Source organism: Cladophialophora immunda (genome assembly GCF_000835495.1).
Source record: "Cladophialophora immunda strain CBS 83496 unplaced genomic scaffold supercont1.3, whole genome shotgun sequence".
NCBI classification, from domain to species: domain Eukaryota; kingdom Fungi; phylum Ascomycota; class Eurotiomycetes; order Chaetothyriales; family Herpotrichiellaceae; genus Cladophialophora; species Cladophialophora immunda.
The window spans coordinates 5,525,833-5,543,445 of NW_015622543.1; the positions used below are offsets into that span (position 1 = coordinate 5,525,833).

A 17,613-nucleotide genomic window follows, 5' to 3' on the forward strand; every position below is an offset into this window, starting at 1 on the left:
GCTTCGCCTCCAGAGGTTCTTCGTTCGAACAAGGCTCATTCAAATCGCACGCGTTCAAAGGCCGGAAATGTGGCTCGCTTTCTGATTGATTACTTCATCATCGACCTGCTCAAAGCAATCATGATCGCGGACCCGTACTTCATCGGCTTCCCCGCGCAAGGACCACCGCCTCATTTATCGCCATACATCACCTCGTCATGGGCCCTGCACACATACCGCCTGCTCCTTGGCACAGCAGGGATGTACACGGCCGTCGATCTGGAGTTTTCTTTCGCAGCCCTGCTCCAGGTCAACATTCTTGGTCCTGGGATACTCGGACTGAATGCGTCGCCCTCCACGTTCCCACGGATTTGGGGTAGCCCATCCGCTATCCTGCACAGAGGCCTGAGAGGCTTCTGGGGCGAAACGTGGCATCAATTCTTTAGGATGCACTTTGTCAGCATTGGCGACGCCGTAGCAGATGTCCTGCTGGGCGATGAGCGTCCGGGTTCTTCTGCGTGTCGAGGTCCAGACAAGAAGCCATCTGGTCATCAGAAACCGCCGGGAGCAAGACATATTGTCCGAATTGTGACCGTGTTCCTTCTCAGTGGGATATTGCACGCATGTGCAAGCTATACGCTGTTGGGCCGTACAAAACCCGTTAGAACATTTCTATTCTTTGCGCTGCAGCCGTTGGGTATGGCCATTCAAAGCGCATGCTCCGCAATTCTCGGCCGTTCCTTTCTCTCATGCCTACCGAGCGGCTGGGCAACACTGGTACGTCAAGCGTCAAATGTCGCCTTTACCTTTCTATGGCTTTGGGGAACCGGTGGCTTGTTCTTTGACGACATGGCTCGTGGAGGTATGTGGTTGCTGGACCCCATCCCGGTGAGTTTTATTCGCGGGTTGGGGCTCAGCAAGGACGACAAAAGGTTCTGGTGCTGGTAATGCAAGCCGTTGCACAATACCTAGATCGAGAAGGCAGCAACGGCATGTCTCTTTTCCGCTGAGAGCCTGCAGCAACGCCGAGAACACTCAATAAGACGGCAACAGGGACAAAGAAGCTCGGACATGGCATGCCAAACACAGAAGAATCTGGAACAGGCATAGGCATTCCTTTCCTTGACTGCAACAAAACTCATGGGTATTTGAGTCAAAATGCAGGCTGAAGCTGTGGATAGACCAGATACAGAGCACCAAACCTCACGAGGTATAGATCATCGACACCACAACACACCACGCTCTTAGAAGGACACGAAGTTTCCAACGACCGGTCTAGACTACGGCAACAGACCTGAAGACCACCTCGGAACGAAGTCGTGCGCCGTTCCCTAGGATGGTATACCAAAAGTGAAAGGAAAGAGAACCTGAGCAGACTCGACTTGCATCTTCAAGGCCTAGAAGATCCAAGTCAACAAATTGTTGTGATCGACCTTTGAAGGACCTCACTTGAAGATCTCCCCTAGCCATCGATGGTATTTCTTCCATCGAGGCTTGACCTTCTTGGTTCTTCTTACCTTGATTCAGACTCATCACTCTACCTTTCGAATTCGTCCATCTGATCGGAAACATAACACCCCTTCTCTTCAATATATCAACCACTGTGACTTGCGTCTCTATCATCGCTCATCATGTCTTCATCCACTTTTGAAGCCTTTGAGGACAACCTCTGCCTTACAGGTCATGCCAACTATCGTGAGTGGGCTAAACGCTTCCGGCACGACTGCGTGTCTCGGTGCATATGGAGACTCTTCATCGCCGAAGACATTACCTCGAAACCTGGACGCATTGTAGGAGACTGCAAGAATCCCCGCGCAGCGTCGGTCGACAAGACAGCTACTCGGAACAATCGACGTACCCGAATGTTACCAAGGACGCAAGCACAATACCGGGCTGAACGCACCCTGTCATACCTCCATGATCGAGTCGATCCAGCCATTCGCCGCAAGATCCAAGCATTCAAGAAGCCCAGCGAGGCCTGGTCCTATCTGAAGAGAAAGTACCGGAAGCCGGAACCCAACCGTCTCGAAATCGCGCAGAAGCAAATGGAAGAGCTTGATCCCAGTGCTTGTGCATCGCTGGCCGATTTTCTGACCCAATTCACACACTGTCGTAACGCGATCGCCACGGCTGGAGGACATTTCCTGGAGTCTCAATCCAAACTGAAGATCATCTCGGGTCTCAAGCCGGAACACGTCGCGCGCCTCAACCGGGAAATCACCTTCGCCGACATTAGCAGGATGTCCCTCGAAGAATTCACGGATCTGCTGACGGCATATGAAGCAGACGATTGATGGGAAAGCCGGCGCCGCACAACTTGACGAGATATTCTCCATGACAAGAACGTTGCTGAGGAAGGGGCCGCTCCTCGCACTCGAGCCATCAAGAGCGATTTCAACAGCGAAGAGCAACTGATCAAGAGCAGACGAATCAGCGTCACAACTTGAGCTAGACAACACCAAAGCCAAACAATGTGCCCCCGAACTCCATGGATTTATGGGCTACGGCGATAAAGGGGAACGCAGCAGAACAAGGGAGGAGAATCGATTCGAGCGAGCTGACAAGACCTGAGGCGAGACGAGACAGATGCTTCCACGCTGGATAGACACATTGGCTGCTTACAGGGCTGGGGCGAGACAAGACAGATGCTCCCACGCTGGATAAACACAACGACCGCTTACAGGGCTGGGGCTCGGACTGGCTAGCTAGGAGAAAATTAAAACAACAAAGAGATACAAGTAGATGATGCAAAGACGTGGTGCGATGGATAGCACACCCCAATCATCGAGAGAGAGAGAGAGCTTGCATCCCACAAGGAAACCCCTTCAAAGGCCTTTTCTACTCTCATCCTTCTATGCTCGCATAAACCAAGTCTCCTTCTACACGTATGTCTCCGTCTCTGCCAATATCTCTCAGGAGGAAATAACGGGGGCGAAATCCCACCGACAACCACGTCCATCCGCCACGAGAGGGAATTGGTAGCAAAAGAGGAGGGGCCGCTCGATGGATGGTCTGTTGGTAGTGATGAAGAGGAGTGTGATGATACCGGCCCGTCGGCTTCGGATCTGATTTACAGTCTATGCTCTATCGATCGATCTATGATAATGATGTGACGCTCGCTCATGCTCCAATCGAATGATTCCGCCACCGTTGTGTATGCACCATGCGCCCCCTACCTGCCTAGCTGCCTGCTTTATCCGCGTTTCGCTTCGCATAATCAGTCGCGGCAAGCGGGAAGAGAGAGAGGGAGAGGAAAGTGGTGCTTGTTGGTACACCCTCCATCATGAAGAAGACCACCAACACATCCATCCACGTGTGAAAGCGCTCGATTATTCAGCGCAGGAGCCCCCTGTCCTGGATACCTCTCTCGAGCCCTCTCGGACAAACGTCGTGGAAAATGCGTCTTCCTCAATCTCGCCATGGACAAATGAGAAGGGTTTTTTTTGATAATCAAACACGTGGTATGAATTAGAACGGTCAAGAGGCGCCGGACGAGGTAATCCTAATCCCTCGACATCTTCGCCGTACTCTCTCGACAAAATACGTCTTCCCTTTGCATCATCGGGCCAGAACTCAAGACTCGTCGATGGTCGGCTTGAACCGGATCCGGTCCTCGGGCTTCGACTGGAAGGGCACGCCCAGCTCGAACATCTTGCACAGCACGTTGGAGAAGTCCTTGAAGAACAGGTCGCCGTCCTTGGCGTACTTCTCGACCCACTGCTTGAAGATCGGGTCCTTGATCAGGGCCACGTCAGTGGGCAGCATCATCAAGCTCTTGGTGGTTGCGTCCTCGTACTGCTTGGGCCCCTTCCACGAGCGCCACCCCCACTTCTCCTCCATCAGCAGGCGGAAGTAGTCGTTGGTGAAGACGGTCGGGGAGAAGGTCCACGGCCCGTCAAACCCGGAGCGGTCGGCGTGGCACCGGCCCAGGGCGTGCGCACCGGACAGGGCCACCATCTCCTGGTCGTTGAAGCCCATGCGCCCGAAGATGGCGCGGATGTGGTCCTGGCCCTTGGACGCGTCGGGCAGGCGCCCGTCGGGCGTGCAGAACGCCACGTCCCTGTCCTGGCGGCCCGGCCTCCAGGGGACGATGGGCCCGGACATCTCCTGGACGGCGCAGACCCCCGCGAGCGTCCACAGGTCCGAGTACGAGATCCAGGGGAACTGGGCCTTGATGGGCTCGAGGAAGTCACGCGCGCTCTTCAGGCCGGCGTTGGCGCCGTGCTCGGACTCCGGGGCAAAGCGCATCGTGGCGCCGTTGCTCCCGCCGGTGCCCGTGGCGGCGTCATATGTACCTGAGGCGTGCCACGCGAGACGGAGGAGGACAGGACCATAGCTGCCGTCGTCGTAGTCATCTTTCTCCCACAGCTGCTTCGCAATGGCGTTGTAGACTTTCTGGTAATCCTCCACCGTGGGCTTGAAGACCCCGGCGGATTGTCCTGCGCTGCCCTTTTTCAAAGCCTCCGGGGCGCTCTCGAGGAGAATCGTTTTGCCCTGTCCGGCCGTGCTCTGAGTGGTGAAGTAGTAGTAGCCTCCTGCGAGAGCGGCGGCGGCTGCTACACTGCCGTAAATGGCGGTCGCGTTTGAGGATTTCGGGGGAGTCGACTCGGAGGAGTAGTGACGGCGGGAGGACTGTTGGAAGAACTGTTTGGCGGCGGCATTGGATCTTGAGGAGCGGGCGGCGAGGCGGAGGGTCGAGGTGGCCGAAGCGGTGCTGCGCGCGACGGCCTTGGAAAAGGTCCGGGTTGCTGTTGCAGTAGCCATTTGAAGTGGTTGTTCACTTGTTCCAGACGGGGGTGTCTTTCTTTCGAAGGGGGGGTATTTCAACGCAGATACAGAAGGAAAGGGAGGATGAAGAGAGCAGAGAGGATGGAGCAAGTTATAGAAATTGGGCCGAACAGTCAGAACTTTCCCGAAGAGGTTACTGACGGCGAGACGTGCTGGGACAAATGGGTGGGAGTCGGCGAGGCTGAATAATGGGCAATCAGCGACTGGACGCCAATGCGCAGCTGTTAGGATGAAACGAAGGTCGGACGACCCACAGCGAAGGAGCGACTGAGGCCGGAAACGAGAACGAGAGTGGGAACGAAAGTGCACGCACGGGTGGCGGGACGGGGAATGGCAGGTCTGAAGGGGAACAGAGAGAGAGAAAAAAGGACCCGAAAAAATCATGAGATTTTCTTTATCAAAGGGCGCGATGGAAACTGACGTTGACGTTATCAGCAAACGCACGGCGCTAGCGCAGTTCAGCGCGATTTAGCGAGACCTTAACGCTGTTTAATCGCCGTTTAGCAGCCCGCGGAGCCAATGGAATGCCGTCTCCTGTATCACGCTCGGTAAGCCTCATCCGGGCTTGGCAGGGGAGACTGGGATGCCCAAGGATGCTAGCCACGGCAATGGGCGGCCAAGTGGCACCGTCAATTTCTCGCCATCAAAGAAAGGACCCAGCACGAAAAAGCACGTCTTTCTCCGTCAGATTTCGCAACGGCCAAAGCCGGGTCGCCCGCCAGAGGGCTCGGGTTTCATGTCTCGCTGTCATTTGCCAGAGGGGGAATAGTCTGAGAACTCTTCGGTGGTTCTATCCTTTTCAGGCAGTTTCGGGCAACATGCCTTTTGGATCACATGCAGACTCAGTTCTCGCGCAGGGCTGAGAGATTCTCGCCACCAACGAGGCAGTCTCTCATTCATGAGACCGGCAGCGTGTGAAGTGTGTAGTCACGAGGACATGCAGCTAGTCCAGCTGTGGCTCCCTTCATCCGGATTGCAGCATTCCAAGCCCTGCATCCTTTGATCAATGCTTGTACATCAACGACCTTTGCCCGCTTGACAACGGGCTGGTCGCACTCTTTGTGCTAACCATAAAACCTCGCTCACAAGGCCACCGTGATCTTGACAACCGCACCATTAAATCACTTGTGTAAGGTCTCATTTCGTCGCCATTTTAGGAAAGAGTCCATCAAACACCTCCGCCGTTTTCTTGACTTCGAACAAGACGTTGCCTTTCGACTTTGCTCTTTTCCGGATGTCCGTCGACATGACTGTGGCTCTTTCGAGGAACGCGTTTTTCTGGTCCTGGAGCCTTTTATCGACAGCGACAATCTGCTGTGAGATTTCATCCTCGCTGGGCAGATGCATGAAACCCTGAGTCCAGGGGACAGATCCATCCAGGTGTTTGTCCTCCCAATGATTCTGGAGAGCTTCCATACTTGTCTTGTGTTTGGATCGTCTGACCGACCGAGGGCGCTTATCCTCGACCACACAAATTCCGCATCGGAACTTTTGTTGGATCGCCGAATTAGCGGCTGCCAGCTCTTCTAGACATGCCATGAACGTGGACAGTGGTGGTTCTCTCGTATGTTCCTGATGGTAGAGATCGAGAGCGTATTTTAATGCGATCTTCATCTGAGAAGGCCCTTCAAGCCAGACTCCGTTCAATTGCTTAGCCGCATAGACCAAGTTCGGGCCGAAGTCGTCGGCTGCATGCTTTTGTTGAAGCGGCTGTCGTCCATGAAACGCGGACATCCTCAAGGGTTCCGACAACGGAATGAACTCGGTAGGAACAGCCGGGTGCCAGGCGTCCAATTGCGAAATGTCTTGATGGCGAGGCACAAGAGGCAGGTTCCGGGGCCAGATCACGGTGTACCAGGGGAATCTGTACTCGACTCCGCCTTCGTCTGCGGACAACCCGGGCAGATCGTTCAAAGGATACGGGGTGGCAAACTGATAGTACTCTAGCCCTTCGCCCACGTGCCTGGCATGGGTTTGAAGAATGTGTTCGAACGCCTCGATGAAAGACCACGTTCGGACATGGTCGGCTCGGCGGCACCCTCTGCATTTCAGGCTCTGAAACACGATTCTGCCTCGTTCTGAATGGGGTGGGATCCTCTTTTCTAGTACATCCTCCACAATCATCCGGGCGTCGTCGAGACTGAGACAATATGGACCAGTGGTACCGTCGAAGTTGAGGCCTCTTGGGCGGTCCTTCCGCGTGCTGTAGACGTCAAACACTTTCCTCAGGCAAAGTAGGAGAAGATCCTCATCGGCGACTCCGTCATTGACGCATCGGACAAACACCGCTTGCGCAAGTTGCAGGACGTACTTTTGCTCTGGCTGATAGGAGCGCGGGACGGCTGCCCTTCCACAGCGATGTTCATGGAGTCGCCTGAACAGTCGGACCTGCGGTACCGCCTCGAGAAATTCGGATGCCATCAATCGCTCGAATTCCTCCACCTGTTGTGCGTGCAATCTGTACGGTTCGATCTTGATCCGGAGGTTTTCCCACGACCGTTCTGTGGCTTCTGATTGAACCTTGAGGATCCGGGTGAAAGCCGCCATTTTCCACAGAATCTGGCGGTCCATAGGCGGTGACAGCTCTGCAGCACGTGCTTCAAAATAGTCGATTCTCTTTTGTCGCCAAGCTTGAACTTTGGACCCCTGTACCGTCTTTGTATGCTCCTTGAACCACGCCTCAAGTTTGTTTACGTCGGCCATGAACTCCATTGTTTCCCCATGGATCTTGCTTGCCCATGCCATGAGTGCACGGTCTGTCGGATCTGAAGCGCGGAGATGCCGGTATTGGGTTTCAATTCTGGCAAAGGATGTTTTCAGAAAAGCAAACTTCCCACGATCACGCACCCAGTCGTTCTTTTCGGTGCTGACGTGGCGAGAGTTTGCGTCACGGCGACTAAAGGTAAATTGTCAGCGGAAAGGCCTGGGAGCCATGGCGACAAAGGTGGTCACTTACCCGTCTGTCCGTGCCAGCGGCAGCAGCTCCCACAGCGGGCGTCCGTCTCCTGGAGGTATGTGGTTTTCCTTTGCGGGCAGGTTGTGATGACGTTGGGGTGGGAGGTCACTTTCCTGTGATCGTCCATGTCAGAGAGATTTGTAGACACGGGCGGATGATGACTTACGTTCATTGTTTTCTTTTTGAAGCAATCCGGGCATAAGCGAACTTGAAACATCCAATGAACTTTGGAGGTCCTCTCAACGTGACAGCCTTTGCTCTGACAGCCACGACCAGCTAAGAGCTCGACGTACTGCTTCTCTGTGAGTCCTTTGGGACACTCCGGCATGGCCGAACCATAACGATTGATTCTGCTTTTTCTCCAGATGGCCGAGTTGTCGGAGAGGAGATGGTAGAAAAACCGGTTCAGAGTTTTTGCTTCCAGCAGGAGTTTGGGCTCGCAAAAGCTGAGGACATCAACCCAGACGTCGGTGTGGACAAGCTTAGAATTTTGCAAGGGCCGACTAGGCTGGAGAGTCTGCCGTTTTGGCCGAGTTGGAACGTCTCGCTTTTCGGCTGAGGCGTCTTCCTTATCCCATATCAACGACCGAGTCAGATTTCGATCGATTCGTGGTCTCTGACCATCCTGAATACTCCGGACGGTGTTGTGGATGAAAACTGGGACGCGGGAGGGTCCGATTACCCTCGAGGTTAAAGGCGCCTCTGGCAGAGCCGGTGGTCCGCTGTTGTACCTGGACATCATGTCTTCTACGGACAGCGGCTGGCGAAACTGTCGGACAGGGAATTGATGGCCAAGAGCATGGGAAGATGAGCCGCCAACATAAGCAGACTGTGGTGCTGCGTGGCTCGGTGGCGGATCTTCATACTTTCGCTTACCCAGAATTTGGGCCGTGGACGAGGGCATATGAGGCAAGGGAGCGGGCAGAGGATACGGAGGAGGAGGATAGTAGGGATTCATGGCTGGTTGCGATCAAGAAGATAGAGGTTGCAAGTGTCAGCTGGGGAAGAAGCAATGGTGGGCTGAGGGCAGCTGAGGCAGGGTAAAATGAAAAACCCGTCGTGGGGCGCAGTGTCCCATGCCCTAACGCCGAGAAGTGTCCTTGCCGTCTATTGTCCTGCCTGACGCCGCGTCGAGCAGCCATGGACTCTGTGTGTTTGGTTTCTGGCGCGGTCGTGGAGGTTCGTTGTGAGGTGTTGAGACAAGCCGTATGAGTCTCTCCAAGTTGGCCGCTTCTCTTGAGTTGGACGCCCACGACACCCAATGGCCGTGGCGCCTGGACCCCCAGACGGCCACTAGACCAAACCAGGCGCATGATGACTTGCTGTTTTTATTCTGGGCATTGCGCGTGGGCGGTTTGCGCTGGGAGGGTGGCGTGGGGGGTCCAAGGGCAGCAACTGCTCGGTAATCCGGGCATCCCAAAGCATGCCTGGGTGTCTACTGGGTGTTCTATTAGGCATGCCCACTTGGGCATAACACCTACTTGTGCTCCGTATTAGTTGGGACAACAGCCTAGGCAAGAACATCCAAAGGCCCCCAGATCGCCCTCTTCCCGGCTCAGCCCGCATCGTATTAGAATTTCTAGAACGACGCCAGCAATCAGCACCAGCACCAGCATCATCACTAGCACCATCACCATCTCCATCACCAGCACATGACACCCATCGACTCCTACATCTGCCCTATCTAGGGAATTCAACGAGAGCGCAGAGAAATCCGCAGTGGCAATTCAGCAGCTTGGGTGATGGCTCCGAAAACCGGACATTGGTGGCTATCCACTCCTCCTCCTAACAGAGCCTAAGGCACCTACTCCTCTCAGATGGCCAGAGTGATGGGTATACCTCGATGAGATGAGTACTGGCGACTGGTCATGGGCACAAGAACGCAGTGAGTATCTCTCTAGCATCCTGCACAGTGAGCTGACCGGGCATAACCGCATCAAGGGTCTCGTTCGTCCTCCGCATCTTTCCCCCAACCTCAACTCCTCCTCCTTCTTCTCCTCCACCTCCTCGCCGCCTCCTCTATCTCCTCCCACCATCCACCATCCCCGGGCTTATCGGTCTCTAGCCGGGTCTTTTTGCACCGTGTCCTGCTCTGGCATGCGGGGCAGACGCCACTGCTAAGCTTGTTTAAGCATAACGGGCGGTTCTCCCTCTACGGCCCTAGGCCTCACCAGCCTCTAGGCCGCTCCAAGCAAATCTGCAGCTCCAACAAGTCGGCCTTTGCTTGTTTTTCCAGCCCAAGGCTCGTCGCTTAGTCCAGCCAAGCCGCCCGCTTGAACCACTCAAAGCCAGTGCTTCACAAAATCCAATGTTGCATCCATGCCGCTTCCATGACAAGATCTGCTGTCAAACCTGCCTGCTCTCTGCGAGCCACCGCCCTCTCCCCAACCCCACCGCTGGCCAAACACAGTATGAGCTCCAGAAAAATGTGTGCGACCATCACCATCAGGGTTGCCACTCGCTTCGGACAAAACTCCTGTTCTAGTCCCTGCGCGGCTTCTACCCCGGCAATCGCATGGCTCCCAGTAACTCTACAAAGAGACCCGCTGCCCTCCTAAAGACGCTCTTTGATCTTCTTCTTCCCCCGGATTTTCGTCATCGCATCTCTTCCCGATAAGTCGTTCGTCCTCGTCGTCATCATGCGGTTCGATATAGACGGGTCCAGTAAGTCTGCGTCTGCCATGACATATCGTCCCTCAACTAATGGACCCAACAGATGAAAAGGCCCAGCATGCCTTCAACGACACGACTGGCATGGGCGAACACCAGCTGGGCTATGACCCAGATCTGGCCCACCCAGCGGCCGGCTACAGAGACGGCGAGGTAGCTGTGCTCCCGCCAGGAGTGTCCGAACGCAAACTCGTCACCAAGATTGATATGCGCATTATTCCTGTTCTGTCAGTCATGTACCTCCTGGCTTTTCTGGATCGAACCAATGTCGCCAATGCCGCCATCTTCGGCCTTCAAAAAGATCTGGGACTGAGCGGCACTCAGTACAGCACCGCCCTGACCATCTTCTTTGTGCCCTATGTGATCTTTGAGATCCCATCCAACATCATCCTCAAAAGACTTCGCCCCCATGTCTGGCTGTCCATCTGCATGTTTGGCTTTGGCCTGGTGACGATTTGTCAAGGTCTAGTCCAAGGATATGGCGGTTTCCTCACCACCAGATTCTTCCTTGGCTTCTTCGAAACCGGCATGTTTCCAGGTAGGCGACTCTGCGGATACAATGCCCAGGCCATGTTTCTAACGTACATATAGGAGCATTCTACCTCATTGGTATGTGGTACAAGAGACAGGAAGCGCAGAAGAGATATACTTTCTTCTTCGCCAGCACCACTCTCGCCGGGGCTTTCGGTGGCTTGCTCGCGTCTGCCATTGGCAAAATGAACGGCATGGAAGGCTATCTTGGGTGGAGATGGGTTTTCATCCTAGAAGGCTGTCTGACCTGTGTCGTCTCCTTTGTTTGGTTCTTCGCCATTCCCGACTTTCCTGAAGACGCGAAATGGTTGACGGAGCCCGAGCGCGAGTATATCAAGGCTCGCCTCCGAGATGATCAGGGGAAGTCGGCCATCGACCGACGTATCACCGTCAAGGACGTCATCAACTGCTTCAAAGACTACAAGATCATCGTGGGTGGCTTCATGTATTTTGGCTTGATTGTGCCTGGTAGGGGCCTCCGACTGTCCTGGTGAGAAGATGAAGAGACTGACAAATGGTGCAGCCTACAGTTACGCTTACTTTGCGCCCACCATCATCAAGACGTACGGATACAGTGCCATTCAGACCCAGCTGCACTCCGTGCCTCCGTGGGCAGCGGCCTTTGGATGGAGCATGCTCACTGCCGCACTTTCGGATCGGTTTCGCCACCGATTCTTGTTTGCCATGTTCAACATTTGCATTGCCATTGCAGGCTTTGCTATACTCATGACCGTGCATCACAATACTGATTTGGAATACGGGGCGCTGTTCATGATTACATCGGGAACATACAGTGCCATGCCCGTGATTGTCTGCTGGTTCTCGATGAACCTGGGCGGTCACCATCGCCGCGCAGTGGGCACGGCGTGGCAGATTGGATTTGGTAACATAGGAGGTGAGCAGCTGATGGCCCACCAGTCTTGGAGACTTCCTCCTAACATTTGGTCTTAGGTATCATTGCAAGCTACAGTTTCGAGGCCACCGACGCCAAGACGTTCTTCCATAAAGGCTACAGCATCTGCATGGGCTTCATCTGCCTTAGCGCCGCCGCCTGCATCATCTACTTTATTGCTTGCCTGACCCAGAATCGCAATAGAGAGAAGACACACGACGTCGGGCTTACAGAGTACGAGAAGACCGAATTGGGGGATATGAGCCCGGACTACCGCTACATGCTGTAGTGAGCAACGGCCACCGTCGGTGTCATGCCGAGACAGGAAGAAAGATTGTCTGTGTGGCACTGGCACCAAGTCGAGCTCACTTGCAAACCGCATTCGGAGGGGCAGCAGGCCAACAGGACAAGCAGGTAGTCATGGCCTGAGATGTGTCGCGGATCCGAAATGGCCTCGTACGAGGAGTAGGACTCCGGGGTTCTAGCGCAGATGGAATTCCCAACGACCTGAAGCTGCATTACCACGGAACACATTCCGCATTATCACATCGAGTCATCCGTTAGACCTTTCGTTTAAACGCACACTATTGCGAGGAGGCAGGAAGGTAGGGGCTAGGGTTGCATCCGCCATGGCAGGCAGGTGGATTAGAGCCACCCATGTTCCTTTTCCGTTGGTGTACCCGCATGATACAATCCCACAAGGCTGGGCTGCATGCATTATTCCCATCTTCGTATCCGAGGAGGATCACTGCCCATGCCAAAGACACGCCGATTGACCACGCACATCCATCCCCGAGGCCATTTCTCCCCTGCATTTTCTCCAGAGCCGAAATAGCCGCCTTACACGTTCTCCGTACACGAAGGGAAGTTACCGCTGGGTAAGGTCTCTAGGGCGCGGACGCTCCGAGCACCACAAGGTTGGTCCGTCCCCGCCTCTTTGGACGCCGCCGGAGGAAAATCGGAGGTCTAGCCAAGGACGACGGACAGGATGTGGATTACTAACTACCTAGGTAGTCTCCGACCAAAAACCTATCGTCCGTCTTCTCTTTTTGATTAGCCGCTCGCCGCTTTGCTCACCCTCGGCTCACCTACCGCTCCCTGAGCGATCCCCAAGCGCTCCCTAAGGGCTGCCTAAGCACTTAGTTATTCATTCTTCCTTTTTATTCATAACACTAACTTTCGTTAACTTTAGACGACGGGGCCCGGTCGAGATACTAGGGGATCCCATTCCGTCGCCCGCTCTAATATCCTTAAGCTACTTAGTTAGGCGCCTCCTATACTACTCTCTTACGTTGTAGTGATAGATCTCTACCTATTTTATTCGGACGCCTAGTGGAAGGCTAGCCTTGTGTTAGTCCTCTATGTTATAACTATACCGCCCTTCCCTCGCTATATTATTCTCCTCCACTTAGTAGTTGAGGCTCGAAATTTTACCTAGAACGTAGTTTATAGCCGTCACTACCCTATATATCTCTAGTTTAAGGCTCTCATCGATTATCCTCCTTACTTAGCGTACTGTCCCCCAACGAGTTTCCCTCTGCTCTCGGCCGTACTACTTTTACGCTCGGCAGCGAATGGTCGGAAGGGCTTCTTCGACCGAGTAGAATAACGAGGTTGAGTGGATGGCTGTCGCTTTTCTATGCTTCATCAGTCTGGAGCTTTAGAGCTTACATCTGCTGCAATGCGACTTGTCTTTCGCTGTCACAGACGTCTGCTAACCCGAATATGTGACCGGTATCGCCCTCTCATGTGGATACGTGCGGGTGGATACTGTAGGGCTTCTTGTATACCGGGGTAGAGCACCTGCCCGTGACACAGTCAGCTGTGACGTCCTTGGATACGACGGTTGAAATAGCGAATGAATATTGTGTTAGTGGAAAGGTGATTTGATGCATATCTCGCCGTCGACTTTGACGCGTCGGTACTTGGGTTTCGTATTATCGCGGTCCCACTGCTCGAGGAAGATTCCCATTCCCACACTTGATTCATAGGTGAACGGCTCGTATAAGAAAGCTACGAAAACTCCTTAATGCTCTTTAGTCACTAGGTATAGTCTGATAGATATGCTCAACCTCAGCCCGGCGTTGTGGTTGGAATATAGAGTGTGTTACGTGAGGGTACTAATTGCAAGGCCATAGGTGCTTGATCAGGTCGCCGAAGGACAGGAGTGCCCAAAGAGACTACTCGGACGCAGCCATTGTCTTCTGAACTAATGCTTACGATACCGAGTCGCGGTACGATATCAAGTTTTAGTCTTCGCACCCGTTTGGAAACGACTAGCCTCTAGCAGGTAGTTTGGATGTCTATTTTTCGTTCTTGGCCTCATAGGCTACAATGTACTTCTCTCGCCCAGAAGCTGGTTGATCCAATCCACCATTGTTTGGAAGTATTCGGAGGTTTCCTGAAGATTTGGATGGATGTAGAAGGCGTGTGGAAGGCCTGAATACACCTTGACCGTCACCGGAACTCTGTGCCATTTGCGGTTTCGATTAGCGCATCTGTTGTCTCACGGGATCGGTCGCCTTTGACCAGATGCATGACAAGGACTAGGGAAAGTGTGACATACCGGTTGGCTTTCAGCGCTTCAGCATATGCCAGGCCTTCGTCGCGCAAAGGATCCATTCCAGCGACCTGGATCACTGTTATTTAGGTCAGCTCCTCTGCACTTGCAAAGCTTGGAATTTGACCACTGCATCCCCCCAGGCCCACTCCTGCCAGGGGATGACTGACTTGGAGGAAACAAGAGGGAGAAGAGGAGTTCAGCGGGCTGCACTCTGGGGCACAAAACTTACGTGTAGGTGGAAGACCCTGCGTGGCTTTGTCGGAGGCTAACAGCGGACTCACAGTCGGGCTCGAAAACAAGTCACCGTCGGTAGAGGACGAGAGATATTGGTTCCAGAACCAATCCATCTTCCCGGAGTCGACGATAGGCGACGCCGCGTTCTGTGTGTAGCTGAAATAGGCGAATCGTTCCTTTGGAAAACGCTGCGGGTGGCAGGTCACGGGAATGTTGAGGATCTGACCCAGAATATCCATAGTAGCGTCATGAGCGCGGAGCTTGAATAAAAGGGCAGCAGTCTTGTTCACGGGACCGCGATTATATGTTAGCATATGTGAAAGCACTCTTGGAATAAAAGGGATGGTGATAAGGGGTATAGTTGCCTACCAGGTTGGCACCCGCACTGCCGCCGCCGACGATGATTTTACGCGGATTGACGCCCAGCGAAGCTGAGTTCTCTAGGCACTATACAGAACTGTCATCCCTTGCGCAAAAAGACCAATCGAACAGGAATCCTCATTCCACTTTCGCTCAGAAAAAAAGCATACCCACTGAAACACGTCGTAGCAATCATTGAGAGGGATCGGGTAAGGAAATTCTGGGGCTCTGAGGACGAGTCAGTCAGATCTAGACTTCCCCATACCTGACATCTAATCAGAGGGCTCATTCAGACTTGCGATAATCAACGCTGGCCACAACGGCCTTGTTCTTGAGCGCAATGATCCGGCTTTGCGCCTCTTCGGTCTCCGGAACGCCCATGACCCATCCTGCCAATAACTGTCAGCCTTTTGCCAAAAATCGAGGAGACGCGAGGCCGTTGATTCTCAGTGAGCTTCCAGAGAATAAAACAAATACCTCCACCGTGAATATTGAAAAATAGCGGAGAACCGGCGCCGGCAACTTTCGCCTTGTAGATTCGAAGAGGGATTTTGGTCCCGTCCGTGACTGCAATCTCGATGGTTGAGATATCGATGTCTCTCCCCGGCTCAGGTACGTCTGGCGGTAACGGGGGTGCTCGGTATCCGATCTGGCGCAGCTCTGCAATCGGAAGCTCGAGTATCTTAGCCGAGATCTTATCAATCTCTCTCTGTGCGGCGTCGACCGACGCCCAAGACGTCGAGGGCTTCGCCCAGTCCAGCATATGTTTGGGGATAGAACTCGACATTGCAGATATCGACTATTGATGATGCCCAGAACCCGTGCGTGTCGGCCTGTCCAGGGTGGTGTCTGACGAGCGTTTAGGGACGTTTGATCTACCACTCCCTCAGTGTTGTATCGCTTTGTGCAAGAAAGGACTAGTAGCCATAAGAGTCGGTCTGTTTGGTAATTGTCGGAGCTTTCGGCCGAGGCCGAATCTTGCTTGACCTGGGGATTGAATTGCCGCCGTTCGATCCACTCTATGTCGGCGTCAATATCCGGCAAGTCTAATTGACAATCTGCGGGCGTTTGATCAAGCTATATAGCATGACGTTGTCGTCCACACACTATTGCTAAGCGCGCTCAGGCACTAACAACACCGAAAGCGAGCTTGAAAATGTCTCTTCTAGAGTATCACGATACGGGCCCCGTGGCGATCCCAAGCTCTCTCACCCTTGATGATCTTGTAGGCAGGTCGGTCCTAATCACTGGAGGTGAGCGCTTTGCCCCATTCCCGATTTAGCCACTTCTGCATTCTCTAAGCAGACTGTGAAGGTGGAGGAGGACTGGGCAAGGCCTATACAGAGGCATTTGTGAATGCGGGGTGAGGCGACTCGGGAAGAAATCTTCGCCCTGTTTCTTGGGTTGTTCAACAGCTCATGCGTGACCTTTTATCAAGTGCCTATGTCACGGTGGTCGATTTCAATGAAATCCTGGGCAACGAGACCATAGCCCCATTCCACGGGTAAGGGACTTCTCTCCGTCCAAGTTGGCAGATTTGTCTTAATTCGTCGATATAGAAAGGCTCAGTTCGTCAAATGCGACGTCACCAACTGGGAGCAGCAAGTCTCCGCGTTTGAGGCGGCCGTGCAGAACTCACCTCACAAAAGTTGCGACATTGTCATCGCCAATGCCGGAATCGTCGGCAGCGATGACATGTCTAAGCTTGAAAGTCGGGCCCGTATCTTACATTGACCAAGGTCTCAAAACAGCTGACTGTAAGCCAGACCCTGCAGGACCACCAGTGAAGCCCAATTTGAAAACCATGGAGGTCAACCTCATGGGTCTGCTCTACACGGTCAAGCTGGCGATCCACTACTTTCGACGCCAGCCCCTGGGCGACTCGCGGGACCGGTGTCTGATCCTCAAGTCCAGCCTCGCCGGATACGTGGATCTTCCCGGGTCGATCCAGTACAACTCGAGCAAGTTTGGCGTCAGAGGCATCCTGCGAAGTTTGCGCACGACCTCTTGGAAGGAGAACATTCGAGTGAATCTGGTGGCCCCATGGTATGAATCAGGCGGGGGGACAAAATCAAAACAAACACCTCTTCAGATTCTGACCTTGTCGCCAGGTATATTCAGACTCCGATCCTGCCGCAACCGGTCCAGGACTACCTTGACGGCAAGGGCGTGGGGTTTGCCCTTGTCGAAGACTGTTGCAAGGCTATGTTGATCATTGCCTCGGACAAGACCATCAATGGTATGCCAGCTCCCAAATCGCACATGATGCTCGTGCGGTGGTGACTGAGTTCGGTGGGCAGGCCGAGCATTTGGCGTTGTGTCCCGGTTCCACGCAGCCCCGGGGGTCATGGACCTCGACCTCGATGACTACAAGGAAGGTAGCCTTTTCGCCGAGTGGCAGAAGATTGTCACGGAGACTGCTGTTATTCTCGTGGTGGGTCCTGACGGCCCTGATCCACTTCACAAGTGCCCTAACGCTCTGTCTAGGCATAAGCTGTCGAATGCGTTCTGTTATTTCCAGAACCAACGGCCGTATTCATTCCCTTTTGTTCTGGATCCACAGCTATAAAAACTGGCCAGGGCCGCGCCGTCGATCTCACATGCTACCCAAGTTCATAACATATGTGCCTTGACGAACCG

General features: G+C 53.9%; 5 protein-coding genes across 5 annotated transcripts; 3 read left to right on the forward strand and 2 right to left on the reverse strand.

Annotated features, from left to right (window-relative positions):
• Positions 1 to 1,610: 1,610 nt before the first annotated feature.
• Positions 1,611 to 2,653, forward strand: PV07_06260 (uncharacterized protein; the record flags this gene model as incomplete). The annotated part of the gene is made up of 1 exon (XM_016393218.1): positions 1,611 to 2,653. One exon carries the CDS (start codon positions 1,611 to 1,613, stop codon positions 2,271 to 2,273), a length of 663 nt encoding a protein of 220 aa, XP_016250737.1. The 3' UTR covers positions 2,274 to 2,653.
• Positions 2,654 to 2,985: 332 nt separating this feature from the next.
• On the reverse strand, positions 2,986 to 5,094 carry PV07_06261 (uncharacterized protein). The gene has a single exon (XM_016393219.1). It carries the CDS (start codon positions 4,741 to 4,743, stop codon positions 3,553 to 3,555), a length of 1,191 nt encoding a protein of 396 aa, XP_016250738.1. The 5' UTR covers positions 4,744 to 5,094; the 3' UTR covers positions 2,986 to 3,552.
• Positions 5,095 to 5,189: 95 nt separating this feature from the next.
• Positions 5,190 to 8,927, reverse strand: PV07_06262 (uncharacterized protein). Its single transcript, XM_016393220.1, has 3 exons — positions 7,890 to 8,927; positions 7,724 to 7,836; positions 5,190 to 7,663 (listed from the first exon to the last, which is right to left on the reverse strand). The coding sequence occupies exons 1-3, from the start codon at positions 8,679 to 8,681 to the stop codon at positions 5,905 to 5,907; spliced, it is 2,664 nt and encodes an 887-aa protein (XP_016250739.1). The 5' UTR covers positions 8,682 to 8,927; the 3' UTR covers positions 5,190 to 5,904.
• Positions 8,928 to 9,558: 631 nt separating this feature from the next.
• On the forward strand, positions 9,559 to 12,737 carry PV07_06263 (uncharacterized protein). Its single transcript, XM_016393221.1, has 6 exons — positions 9,559 to 9,608; positions 9,665 to 10,387; positions 10,440 to 10,931; positions 10,985 to 11,392; positions 11,448 to 11,819; positions 11,876 to 12,737. Exons 2-6 carry the CDS (start codon positions 10,363 to 10,365, stop codon positions 12,103 to 12,105), a joined length of 1,527 nt encoding a protein of 508 aa, XP_016250740.1. The 5' UTR covers positions 9,559 to 9,608; positions 9,665 to 10,362; the 3' UTR covers positions 12,106 to 12,737.
• A 3,654-nt stretch (positions 12,738 to 16,391) lies between these two features.
• Positions 16,392 to 17,542, forward strand: PV07_06264 (uncharacterized protein; the record flags this gene model as incomplete). Its single annotated transcript, XM_016393222.1, has 5 exons — positions 16,392 to 16,477; positions 16,533 to 16,684; positions 16,740 to 17,019; positions 17,085 to 17,212; positions 17,274 to 17,542. 5 exons carry the CDS (start codon positions 16,392 to 16,394, stop codon positions 17,540 to 17,542), a joined length of 915 nt encoding a protein of 304 aa, XP_016250741.1.
• Positions 17,543 to 17,613: the final 71 nt, after the last annotated feature.